The sequence below is a fragment of the Trachemys scripta genome, chromosome 1, assembly GCF_013100865.1.
Source record: "Trachemys scripta elegans isolate TJP31775 chromosome 1, CAS_Tse_1.0, whole genome shotgun sequence".
NCBI lineage: Eukaryota > Metazoa > Chordata > Testudines > Emydidae > Trachemys > Trachemys scripta.
Genome location: NC_048298.1, coordinates 325,824,485 through 325,838,745, shown reverse-complemented (window position 1 = coordinate 325,838,745; position 14,261 = coordinate 325,824,485). Strand labels below are relative to the sequence as shown.

Genomic DNA, 14,261 nt, shown 5'->3' with positions numbered 1-14,261 from the left:
TGCTCTGTACTTCCTTTGCACCAACATAGTCAGCATATAGGGGACATGTGGCAACCATGAAACTGAAACTCAGTGTTCAAACATTTACATCAGAAAGTATAACATTACTTCACTACCCAATAAGCACTTTGCTTTCTTACTGTTCCCTGTTGTCTTTTCTCCTCCTTTGATTACTTATTACTACAGCTAAGCAAATACACCTCTTCCGCGATATAACGCTGTCCTAAGGAGCCAAAAAATCTTACTGTGTTATAGGTGAAACTGCGTTATATCGAACTTGCTTTTATCAGCCGGAGTGGACAGCCCTGCCCCCCCAGAGCGCTGCTTTATCGCGTTATATCCAAATTCATGTTATATCAGGTCGTGTTATATCGGGGTAGAGATGTAATTGATTTTTCAATGACCAAAAAAAAATCAGTGTTGGTTCAAAATAAATAGAACTTTTTTTTTTTTTTTTTTTTTGTAATTTTCAATCTGGTCACCTAACAAAACCAACCCTTTATTTGTTTTGAACCAATACTGATTTTTTTCAGTTTTTCTCAACAACAAAAAGAAAAGAAAAGAAAAGTAATTTGAATCAATATTTCTGAAATGCTACAAAATGAAATGTCAAAATGGTAAGAAGATTTATAAAAATTTTGGTTTCACAGGGGTTGTTTTTTTTTGGCAGAAACTATTAGCCACATTTGTCAAAAATTGTCAAACCTGAACTTGTGAACAGTTTCGGTCCCCTGAAAAATATTTTGGGCAATTTTTTAAATCACCCCACTCTACTTATTACCTAAATTCTTATTTCACAATTTTTATTTGCATTGGATTGTACAAGAGAATTAGCATACTTCATTCCCTTCCCCCAGTTTTGTCTTAAAACAAAAGGATTAGGCCAGACGTGCCCAAGCTTTGCAACACAAAGGGACACATTGATTTAGAAGCTTTACAATTAAATCCAAACCTGACCGGACCCAGCTACAAGTGTCAGATTCAATCAGGTCCGAAAACAACCTGACCGTCTCGGGTCAAGTCATCTCTGAACACCTCCTCATGCCCATGGCTTTAGCGCCGCTGCCGCTGTGTGCCCCACTCCTGGTGGCCACTGCCACTTGCTGCACTGTGTGTGTTGTGGAGTGAGTGTGCTGGTAAGTCACAGCACTTCTCAATCCACTGCACATGCAGCAGAGCGAGACAGCAGTGGCAACAGGAGTGGGGCAAGTAGCTGTCATGTCAATGACATGAGTAGGAGGCAGCCGGAGACAGATCATGTGACCGGGCCATGGGGAGCAGGAAGCCCCCACCAGGCTGAGCCCCAAGGATGCAGTGGCAGTGGTGGCACTGACACAGGTTCAGGAAGAAGTGCAGGGTCGGGTTGGGTCAGGTCTGAAAATGACTCGACACTCTTCGGGTTGGGTCAGCTGTGATCAGCTTGGGATCAGGTCTAGGTCAGGATTTAAAATTAGGTCCAAGCAGACCTCTACATAGGCTACGTGTCAGGAGCCTGAGAGCAACACTGACTGTATATTTAAATGTACTCACTAAGAAAAATAAAGGCATACAATTAAATGTTTTTTATTGGTCAAATTCAACCACAATGGGAAAAAATCCATTATCAGAGCCAATAGGAAGGAGTAATAGACCTAGACTTTGGCCTACTGGGATCCTTAGTTCCAGTGGGTCTGCACCTTTCTAAGATAGTGACTCAGAGGGCAGCTGGCAGGCTATATTTTCAACATTCTGTCAGTCCCAATTAGAGTACCTCGTGGCCAGTTAATATTATCTACTCATAGAAGGAGGGGGGAAATTAACCCCATTTCTCTACTTTTTTTATACTATATATTAAAAGTTGAGGTTCAGGTATTTAGCTCAAATGTTTATCTACAGAATTTCATATCTTCAGTTTTATTGAGATTTTTAAGCCCATGTAAAATTTCCAGAAGGAAGTATGCCCTTGTATTCCAGTTCACTAGTAAAACAAGGCCGTTATTCTATTATCTTATACTTAGATTTTAAGCTCTTTGGGGGTCTATCCTGTGTTTGTACAGCATCTAGCACAAGGGGGACCTGATCCATGACTTGAGCTCCACTCCAATAATAAATAGGATCAATGGTGAATTAAAATACAAGAGCAGAAGCTCAAGCCACCAGAATTTCCAGATGGCATAATCAGTTCTGTTTTACATTTGTTTCTTATTTGCTATTTTTAATCTGCCATTTCTCCTCCCAGGTTTCCTGCTCTCATCTGTTTTGCATTATCTAAGCATCTTTTCTGCAGCTGTGTTATCTTCTAAACGTCTCATTTGCTACGGAAGTGAGGTCAGGAGTTTATTATACTCCTGAAAATTTGTTTGAAAAACAAACAAAAATGTATGATCCTGCACTGCTATAGTTACTGAAACTAATATTTTCTGTTTTTAAATTGGCTTTCTTTCTAGTGTATGACAGAAGGGCTTAAGCTATCAGTCAAACCCCTTGTTATATATGCTCTGACACCATGTCTATGTATAACAAGGCTACCAACTGTCTGCTTAACAATCTATAAATAAAAGATTCTTTAAATTACCGTTTTATCTGATTTAAAGGTTCTGTAAAGAAAGGAATCTGAAAGTACATTGGCAATGTGTCTAGGAAGAAGAGCTTCAGCAAGAACTTGACGCAAGGTTAACATCATTAGATAGCCATTTGGCCTATGTGTGATCACATCACTGGAGAAAAGCATTTGTGCTATGTTTGCTAATATACAGCGACATCATTGTGTGTACCATAGTTTAAAAGGTCTTGTAGGAAAAAAATGAAAATGGTATGTTTGCCTTTTTTTGTAGTTTTCTACATTTCATATTTACATAGAGTGAAGCAAGCCCTTAATGCCCTGGCTGAAACAGGTTTCCATCCATCCATGACACTAGGAGTCTACACTACAATAAAACACCCTCAGCTGGCCTTGTCTGTTGACTTAGGCTGTGGGGCTATAAAATTACAGTATAGACATTCACGCTTGGGCAGGAGCCCAGGGTTCTGGGACCCTGTAAATTTCTCTATGAAAAAGGCTAACTTGAATAAAGCTCTTCTCCTTTTTCACCTTGACCTGACTTTCTCTGGGGGACTTTTTCTTCAGTAAATACAATATTCTGCAATAGTTCTGCTTGCAGCACTCCCACTCGGTCAATGGGAGCTATGCCTGCAAAACAAGAACAGAATAATAAGTAGAGCCACTAAAGATAAGAAATCTACTGTGAGAACTCTCAATGCCCTTAATATTTCTGAGTTTTCTCATCTGAAGAAGTGATAGGTTTTAAAAAAAATAATTACGCACAAGTGTAAAATTCCATGCAGGGTCCCAGAGCCGGTGCTCCAGCAGAAGCCCAGACGTCTACACTGTAATTTTATAGCCCCACAGCCTGAACCCTGCCAGCATGAGTCAGCTGACTTGGGACAGCCACGGGTGTTTTATTGCAGTGTAGACATATCCTGTGCGTCACAGTGGAATTTTACTTGTTGCTTGTTTTTTTATAAGCTTATTGAAATTAATGAACTTAGTGCTTCATAGGGATCCCTCTCTGTGTACAACCATGCTAATTACACAACTCAGCCTGCCTTTCCCATAAGACCCTAAGTAATATGGTACTCTCTACCTCCCCAAAACTGATTTGTTACTATATGCAGATGCAACAGAAACTTTCAGTGACAATAAAGTAATGTGTGTTGCTAGGCATATGATAGGATTTTATGTGCTCTGCATTTTTAAATTTCTAGGACTCTGCTGTCTCCTGAAGGCAACTGTTATTCCACATTCTGTTCAAATACAGCCTGCTACAGAGAAGAGAAACACCTTGATCCTTTTCTTGTTTTGTGGTTCTCTTTTGATCAAAAACTAATTCAGACTGAAAGTACATGGTTGCACTTTGTGTATGGAAAAAGTACACAATAAGACCTTCATAGAGTGAACCAAAGAGGTGCATCTATTTTTAAAGTCTTATATTTGCATCACAGTAAACAACTAACAGACCTGGATAATATACACATAGCATGTCTGGATATCAGAAAGACTAAGGCTGCAATCAGGGCATCATGGGCTTGCCTAGCTGATCCTTCAAAATTTAAAATAAAAATCAAGTTAAACTTCTATCACTGATCAAGCACACAACAATTGTTTTGTTGTCAACAAAATATAAATTGTATGGAATGATCAAATAGCAAAGATTCCTGAAGCATCATGGGCTTGCCTAGCTGATCCTTTAAAATTTAAAATAAAAATCAAGTTAAACTTCTATCACTGATCAAACACACAACAATTGTTTTGTTGTCAACAAAATATAAATTGTATGGAATGATCAAATAGCAAAGATTCATGAAGACCCCAGAGATCCATAAAATTTCTTCATTTCAAAAAGCTTTACTCAATTATAAATAAATGGGTTTATATATTATAATTTTTGAACAGACAGGACACAAGGGAGAATGCTGCTAAAGTTTGTAATTCATTCCTCATAAGAAATAATCAGTTTGTTGCAAGGTCTCACAGAAAGCTATTTTACATGTAAAATTACAAAGGCTGACCAAGTACCATCTTAGACAAAGTGTTTAAATTTATGCACACTTGTTTCCTTGATACAAACACTATGGTGTATACAGCTGTGACACTGATGATTAAAAAAAAAATCCATTCTCATTGTCATTATTTTGTTATGTTTCCATACACAGGAAAGAAAACACATACTTTCAATCCAGGGATAGAATTTTCAAACTATCTAAATCCCCTAGGAGCCTAATCGCATTGACTGTCAATCAGAAATAGATATTGTATGTGGGGACATATTGAATATATCTGCTCTGTAGGAGGCTGTAGCAACTGAAAAGAAACTGGTTGCTGAATTCTAGGCCCAGGGAGAGTTCTGAAACAGACCAGTAGGAAATAGGGCCGGCTCTAGGTTTTTTGCTGCCCCAAGCTCCGAGAGCACTGCCCAAGCAAAACAAACAAACAAAAAGAATGGCCAGAATTCCGCCCTTGGAATTGTGCCGCCCCAAGCATGTGCTTGCTTTGCTGGTGCCTAGAGCCGGTCCTCGTAGGAAATGCACTTGCACAGCATTTCATAAATAGCTGGTCTTTCATTTCCAGTAATAGTATATTGCTAAACTTGTGTCTTTGATTTAGGTATTAGGGACAATTTCCTAACATATGATAAAGAAAAGATTCTGTAATGATCAGGATTTTAAAACTCTCTCTCTCTCTCTGTTCAGGCAGTCCTTGGACTTATGACACAATTGGTTCCTGAAAATTGTATCGTAAGTCAAAACATCGTAATCGCAATCCCCTCCATTGCGGGACCGAACGCCAAAGTCGAAACCAATTGTTGTAAGTTGAATCAGGGTGTCAATTCAGAAGCGTCGTAAATGCCGTTCATTGTAAGTTGAACGTCGTAAAGTCAAGGACTGCCTGTATCTTTATCAGAAGATAGCTCAAGGACATTCTAAACAATATTTTCAAAAGGGGTGTGGCAAACTTCTGAATACACACAGAGTTTCTGTAACTACGTAGGTATGGACCTGTTGGAAAATTTGGACCTATCATGTTAATTAAATGATTAAAGGTTTTAAAAGCATACCTTAAGGTAGTAGACTCAAGAAGCTCAATCTGTTTATCTTAAGAAAGAGGAGGTTCAAGGATGACTTGATCATTGTCTAGAAGTACCTACACGGGGAACAAACTTAGCAGACAAATGTATAGCACAATCCAATGGCTGGAAGTTGAAGCTAAATTATAGGTAATTAACCACTGGAACAATTTAGCAAGGGTTGTGGTGGATTCTCCATCACTGGCAATTTTTAAATCAAGATTGGATGTTTTACTAAAAGATCTGATCTACGAATTACTTTAAGGAAGTTCTATGGCTGGTGTTGAACAGGAGGTCAGACTGGTCTTGGAATTTTGAAAAAATGCTAAACAGTTCAGAGGTATCCTCACTCATCTCTTTTGCAAATAGTCAAATTGAAGGGTTACATGGCTTCTTAATATATGTCGTGTACACTTATTTGTTTTGCATTTATAATATATTTGCAATATGCTGGCTTTCATTCTGCCCTCTATATGTGACACACAAATCCACATCTGATGCAAAATCATCAGCTTACATGCCAACCATCCCTAGTTAGATTAACTTTTGTAAAACATTTAAATCCCTCCAAAAAATTTCTCCTAGTCCTATGTACTTCAGCTGAAAATAAATATATGTATTTTCCCGCTGCACATTTCCTTATTTATAGCTTTAAAACACTGACAAGTATGAGCTACTGCACATGCACATACAAGTACAGGAATTGATCATTCATGTAGGTGATGGTGCAGAGGGCAAGACTCAGTTTTGTGAGGTGCATTCTCAGCACAGTAGGTAATGAAGTCAGCAGTATATTGAAACAAGACACAAAAGGAGCATTTTTAAATATCTTTGCTATAACAGGTTTGACATCAGAACAGCCTTCTTGTCTGAAAACTAACAGTTTTTCTTGTTGAAAATAAGATAAATGATTATAAATCTCTTTGGGTATATAAATACTAAATGGTTTCTATGGTTTATAGCAATGATAGGAAAGCGTAATTCACAGACAAACTACTTTCAGTGTGAATGGACAGAGTGTAGTGCCAGGGATAGATGTTAGCATTCAAGCCTACAAGCCAAGATCTTTAGATTCTATTCCCAACTTTAGAACTAACATGCTGTGTGGCCTCTTGTAACTTCTGTGTCCTTCAGTTTACTCATCTGTACAATGGACATAACAGAGGTACACAGCTACCTCACAAGGTCTGACTAATCGTTGATATAAGACTTTGAAATAATCAGATTAAAATTGCTACTATATGAAAATTAATACTAATTTCAAAAAATTTAACCAGCATATATATATTATTTTCCTCCTCTTTTCCTTCTTCCTCCTTCCCCTGTAATACATATGAAGCATACAGGCACATCACTTACAGCTCAAACTATAAAGCATAAAGACTTATTTTTTTCCAAGAGCTGATTATTTACTTTAATTTTTTCAACCTGCTTTTCAGTTAACTTACTTTCAGTAATGCTAAAATGGAAATTTAAGAGACACCTAGTTTAATAATACAATTCAATAGTTGGAGTATATGTCTGCAATAAATTACATATTCATTAACTAGAACCATCAAATCAATACTTGTAAAACTAAGAGGTAAAAAGTTCTTCATTTGTCGTAAAAGCTTTTTTCATATTGACTCTGTTCTGTAAAAAACATAAAACAAAATTGTTCTAGGCACACAACGAAAATGAAAATCTTGCAAGAATTTTTTTTAATAAAGTGCTAGCATCTCATTTCCATTTCCACAATGCAGTAAAGCTAAATTATTTCTGTCTCATCAAAAGCTTAAAGGATATGTTATGTTTAGTTTCTTTAGGTTACTCAAGATAACAGTTGCACTGTACATTTGTTTAATTCAAAATTCTTTAAAACACTGCTTCCTGTACTGTTCCAATTTAACATGTACATATAAAGTCTCCCAGCATAGACTGCTTTGAATTTGAAAGTCAATTTTGTATTATAACATTCTGGATTCTTAGGGCTAAATTCTTCCCTCAGATGCACATTTAAATGTACCTTACTGTTTGGCAATAGTAAGTGGTGAACCATATAGTGTTGAAGTCCAAGTATCAAATGCTTGTGATATTCCTAATATAGAGGTACTTACAATATGCAGGACTTTGTGCTATTTTTCACAGAACATTACAAAATTTCTCAGTAAACAAATAAAATCCACTAATACTGTCAAACCAGCTTCCAGAAACACGAACTCTTTAAAGATGAGATGAGATCTAATGAAAGCCAGTGAAAAATCATTTTATTTCCAAACTATCCAATGAATATGTCAGACTTTGTTTCACCTGACTCATTCATTATTACTAAAGACATCTATATAAAAAAAACAATCATGGAGCCAGGTGGTCTGATGGAAAATCTCCACTGAAGTGATTGGAGCTATCCTAGAAATGAATTAGGCCCCTTATTGATTAAGAGTTCATTGGTATCTGCTGCATATTCTCCCCCCACCCCCACTGAAAGTAACAGTTCTGTTCGTGGTATTATTAGCTATGGAAAATAAGGTAGTTTCAAAAAGATGCTTTTCAGGTGGGAATGAGCATTAGGATCAAATGAGCACTTAAGAAAGAAAGGTCTTGTTTTCATGCAAATACCTTTAGTAAAAAGAAAGGGGGAAAAGAGTAATGCTGAAAGTTTTACATATGAGCAGAATTGCTTCTAAGAAATATTTTATTTTCGGGTTTTCTGTGAGATCGTGCAATTTACACCAAAGTCTTCACAATGTCCAAAGGGCTCCTTCACCAGCCAGAGGGTTTAGCTAGTGAAGACAAAGTGATTTAAGCCTGTGTGCAGGGAAGGTTTTATACTACATTTCCATGGCAACTTGATGAGGAGAAAAATAGCTTATTCAAGGACAAGTGAGCTATCTTGCTAGGACAGTCTGTTCTCTCTCATTCTTTCAACTGTAGCTTTGGGAGAGAGAAATATAGGGGAAACTCTGGAAGGAGAAGTCGGGGGATGGTCATATGGCCTTCTGAACGAAGGGGAATTGGAGAAGACCATATCCAACAACATCCTAAATGAAAGGCAGATGCTGGAGCTGGGGAGAAGGTTTGGAAGAAGGAAGGCTGCCTGACAGCTCACAGGCTGACACAGCTCACTGGCTGACACCTCTTCTGTCCTTCCTTTGCAAGCACTGAGCTATCTCTGCAATCATTACCGTCTAAAACAGACCAGCTGCCCAAATTCCCTCTGTACTGAATATTAGATTCCAGTGCTCTCATCAACAGCTGCAGGGAAAACAGGCAACTGAACTCCGACAGTGACAGTCCAGAAGCATTTCATTTCAGCTCTCAATATACATCAGCACAGCCAGATTCCAAAACATCAGGCTGAGGTGCCAATTACACAACGATGAAGAGTTTAGTTATGCAGCGAGAACGAAATGTCAAAATGTGGGTTCTCTTTTACATATTTACCTTTAGGGCCTTTGAACAATTTGATTTCTACAACCGTCTCCAGAATAGGTCTCCTTCGCCGAACATACAATCGCACAATAGAACCAGCCTCTTTTAGTGCCTCTACTGCTTTGCTGTGAGAGACCTCTGATACATCAGCCTCATTCACCCGCAAGATACAATCATTGACCCTGCAAGGAAAGAAAAAACAGACTTAGAGAATGTTGCATTTGTTATTTTGAAACTGAGCAGAATGTGCTTCATCAGAACTATTATAAAATGAACATAGGTTAATAGGAAAAACAATGAGGAGTCCTTGTGGCACTTTAGAGACTAACAAATTTATTTGGGCATAAGCTTTCACGGGCTAAACCCCACTTCATCAGATGCATGGAGTAGAACATGCAGTACGGAGGTATAAATACATAGCATATGAAAAGATGGGAGTTGCCTTACGAAGTGGGGGGTCAATGCTAACGAGCCAATTTAATTTAAGTTGGAAGTACGTAATTCTCAGTAGTTGACAAGAAAGGGTGGAAATCACTTTTGTAGTGTTAATGAGACAATGTAAACAAGGTGGGGATGTTTGTCAGGTCACAGATTTAGTGTGATGCATTTCTCTGATTAATAGTGGGAAAACGGCACACCTGATTGTATTTGTCAGCCTGTCTGATCATTTACAGATATGAACTGCCACTTCCTAGTATAAGCTCTTCGGGGCAACTATTGTCTTTTTTCTGTGTTTGTAAACCTCCTACAATGGGGGGCCTGGTCCATGACCAGCACTCTCAAGTGCTAAAGCAAAACAAATGAAGAATAAACTTCTTCTCTGGCTCATTTTCCTCAAGGTAGGCCATCCCAGCTCTATTCTAACAAGGTAGTCTAATGTTAATGTAATTTTGTTAAAGAGCTCATACTATGTTATCAGTACTATGCTTATTCTTAAGGAAAACAGTTATTTAAATATACACAAGGCTATCACTTTTGCTTCATTCAAATACCTTCTTAAAACTTTTTTCATCAGGAAGACCCACCAGTGATATCACTTAAATTAAAAAAAATGTTATCACACATTGTAGTGAGGCAGCATGGACTCCCTCCGAGACTGAGGGGGAGAAACCACTCTCTAACTGCTGGTGGGTGGAGCCAGGCAAGCAATGCCAGAAGTAGAGGGGCACAGGAAGTTTAAAAGATGGGCCCTGCAGCTCAGTTATGCAAGAGCTGGGGAAGGAAGACCACTGTCGAGCCCTGCAGCCAAGACTAAGCTCTACATTGCTGAGAACCCAGAGGAGGAGCCGGGACTGCCGACTGACCAGTACCTGGAGGAGCTACTGAGACTGCCGCTGGCCATATACCCTGGGGAGATGGGGGAACCCCAGGAGATGGAGGTACACTTCAAAGGGGTAGTAGGAAGTAGCCAAGGGACACCAGACATTAGTCTGATTGTGTTGCCAGAGTCTAGTTCAGCGTGTTTCAGTGGGATCCCCACTAACCCAGTGGCAGAACCCTCAGGTTCCTGTCAGAGCCCTGGGCTGGAACCCCTGCTGCTGCCAGCCCCCAACACTGGGGTGAGAGCCTACCCACCCTAGGCTGGATGGCCTGTGTTTGCTATTTGCTCAGACCCTGCTCCGAGGGCCAAAGCCCCTAAACTGCTTGTTGCTCAGCCCCTGCCCAAATTGAACTATTGTACCAATGGCTCATTGTCAAAAAATAAACATGTAACCTTAACATCCAGGACCAATCTTTCCTCTGTCATCCCCATGTCACAATTCAGGGCAACTACACTTGTATTCCCCCTATGTGGTCCCTCGAGAGAACCCATTCTAGGCTCCCAGCTCCTCAGCCATCGCCTCTCTTGGCTGGAGACCAATGTGTCTCTCCCTCCCAACTGAGTTTTTTCCAGGATCCACCATTTCCTACCTACACTGTGATATCCCTAGCAAGCCAGACTGCCTAAACACACCAGCATCTGCACTTTGCTTTCACTTTGAACAGCTGTAATAAGCAGACATTATAAACTACCACAGAGCTCTTTATAAGCAAACATATTTATTCTTAAGGTGAAAGCATTAAAGAGAAAACATTAAAAACAATAAAAGGCCCTACACACAAGCTAATAAGCTTACCAAACATCACACCCCAACAAGGGCTCTAGTTGGAATCAGTCCTTCAAACCTCACAAAGGGTTTTTCCTGTGGCTACAAGCTCATAACAGCCTTGGCTCAGAACCAGAACAACCATAAATAGTTTAGTCCAGAGATCGGCAACCTTTGGCACGGGCCAAGGGATGTGCTGGCTGCCGCTTCCTGCAGCCCCCTTTGGCCTGGAGCAGCGAACCGCGGCCAGTGGGAGCCGTGATCAGCCAAACCTGCAGACGTGGCAGGTAAACAAACGGGCCCGGCCCACCAGGGTGCTTACCCTGGCGAGCCGCATGCCAAAGGTTGCCGATCCCCGATTTAGTCTTTTCTTTGTAGAGTTTGGAACACTCCTCAGGGCCCACTTCAAAAGGCAGGGGTTTTGCATAACCCAGGTTAGGGTATGTGTGTTTATCTCCCCCTAGATATATCCCAGGAAATCCACTTCACACCTATTATTCCAAAAGTCCATGCTTGTCTGTCACATTGTTCAATATAGTCCTTTGATCATCCATCCTCACAATAATATATAATCTTTGTGTTTAATAAAATGGACCCTAGAGGTACTTAAACTTAATTCAGTAAGTTTTCCCAGAGATATTGCAGGCAGCTTCCATTTCTGTCACACCTCACCCCACAGTTTTGTTGCCCTTTACTGGTCATTGGGTGCAATTAGATTGTATGTGCTTTCAGGCATGCACCTTGTGAGTTAACTAGCCCCATTTTATGTGGTGAAGATACACATAAATAATAACACGCAAGCAACAGAACTAACTGAAATGACAGTACTCGAAGAAAATAAAGAAAGCAGATAATATGCCAGTATACTACATACTTTTATATATTAAGTTTCACTCTGGACTCAAGGTATTCCTTTAACACAATACACCTGTGAAGCAGGATATCCTATCACAGACTCAAGAGTTCTAATTTGCTGAGGGGAATATAAAGTCATAGCCAAAGCATAAATGAATTTCCAGGGAATTATTATTATTTAGACTAATTCTGAAAGAGCAGAAATTTTGTGTTCTACAAGATTGTTATCAAAAGCCTTGGAAACCAAAGACACATTGTGTTAAGTTTTTGGAGAAAAGAAGAGATACAGAAGAAAACTTTGATAACTTTCTATTGGTATAACTGGGAAACAAGATAAACAATTAAAAGTCTCCTTATAAAGAGTTATGTATCTAAAACAGCAAACATACAATTTTAGGCTGCATTAATAGAGGCATAGCATGCAAGTCATGAGAGGTGATATTACTGCTCTACTTGGCACTGGTGAGGCCTCAGCTGGAGTACTGTGTCCAATGTTGGTCACCGATGTATACAAAGAATGTACAGAAAATGGAAAGGATCCAGAGGTAAGCAACAAAGATGATTACAGGGATGGAATGCAAGACATATGAGCAAAGGATGAAGGAACTGGATATGTTTCATAGAAGATTACGGTTGGAAGAGACCTCAGGAGGTCATCTAGTCCAACCCCCTGCTCAAAGCAGGACCAACCCCAACTAAAACATCCCAGCCAGGGCTTTGTCAAGCCGGGCCTTAAAAACCTGCAAGGATGGAGATTGCACCACCTCCATAGGTAACCCATTCCAGTGCTTCACCACCCTCCTAGTGAAATAGTTTTTTCTAATATCCAACCTAGACCTCCCCCACTGCAACTTGAGACCATTGTTCTGCCACCACTGAGAACAGCGTAGCTCCATCCTCTTTGGAACCCCCATTCAGGTAGTTGAAGGCTGTTATCAAATCCCCCCTCACTCTTCTCTTCTGCAGACTAAACAATCCCAGTTCCCTCAGCCTCTCCTCATAAGTCATGTGCCCCAGCCTCCACTGGACTCTCTCCAATTTCTCCACATCCTTTCTGTAGTGGGTGGGGGAAAGGGGGGCACAAAACTTGACGCAATACTCCAGATGTGGCCTCACCAGTGCAGAATAGAGGGGAGTAATCACTTCCCTCGATCTGCTGGCAATGCTCTTACTAATGCAGTCCAATATGCTATTAGCTTTCTTGGCAACAAGGTCACACTGTTGACTCATATTCAGCTTCTCATCCACTGTAATCCCCAGGTCCTTTTCTGCAGAACTGCCGCTTAGCCAGTCGGTCCCCAGCCTGTAGCAGTGCATGTGATTCTTCCATCCTAAGTGTAGGACTCTGCACTTGTTCTTGATTGAACCTCATCAGATTTCTTTTTGCCCAATCCTCTAATTTGTCTAGGTCACTCTGGACCTTATCCTTGCCTTCCAGCATATCTACCTCTCCCACCAGCTTAGTGTCATCCGTGAACTTGCTGAGGGTGCAATCCATCCCATCATCCAGATCATTAATGAAGATGTTGAACAAAACCGGCCCCAGTACTGACCCCTGGGGCACTCCGCTTGATACCGGCTGCCAACTAGATATCTAGCTGTTGATCACTATCCGTTGAACCCGACAATCTAGCCAGCTTTCTATCCACCTTATAGTCCATTCATCCAATCCATACTTCTTTAACTTGCTGGCAAGAATACTGTGGGAGACTATATCAAAAGCTTTGCTAAAGTCAAGGTATATCATGTCCACTGCTTTCCCCATATCCACAGAGCCAGTTCTCTCATCATAGAAGGCAATCGGGTTGGTCAGGCATGGTGAATCCATGTTGACTGTTCCTGATCACCTTCCTCTCCTCCAAGTGCTTCAAAATGGATTCCTTGATGACCTGCTCCATGATTTTTCCAGGGACTGAGGTGAGGCTGATTGGTCTGTAGTTCTCCGAATTTTCCTTCTTCCCTTTTTTAAAGATGGGCACTATATTTACCTTTTTCCAATCATCCGGGAGCTCCCCCGACCGCCATGAGTTTTCAAAGATAATGGCCAATGCTCTGCAATCACATCAGCCAACTCCCTCAGCACCCTCAAATGCATTGCATCTGGCCACATGGACTTGTGCATGTCCAGCTTTTCTAAATAGTCTTGAACCTGTTCTTTCACCACTGACAGCTTCTCACCTCCTCCCCATACAGTGCTGCGCTGACCTTGTCTGTGAAGACCTAGGCAAAAAAAGTAGTGAGTACTTCAGCTTTTTCCACAGCATCTGTCACTAGGTTGCCTTCCCCCATTGAATAAGGGTCCCAC

The 14,261-nt window shown here is 40.3% G+C and overlaps 1 protein-coding gene across 12 annotated transcripts in view; it reads right to left on the bottom strand.

The window, feature by feature from the left end:
* The window catches only part of DLG2 (discs large MAGUK scaffold protein 2), a 1,462,668-nt gene that overhangs the window by 412,774 nt on the left and 1,035,633 nt on the right, over nt 1-14,261 (bottom strand). For all 12 annotated transcript variants that reach the window (XM_034759045.1, XM_034759046.1, XM_034759048.1 and 9 more), the window contains one exon: nt 9,027-9,196. In XM_034759045.1, coding sequence (XP_034614936.1) covers nt 9,027-9,196 — 170 coding nt within the window. The remainder of the gene's footprint in view (nt 1-9,026; nt 9,197-14,261) is intronic.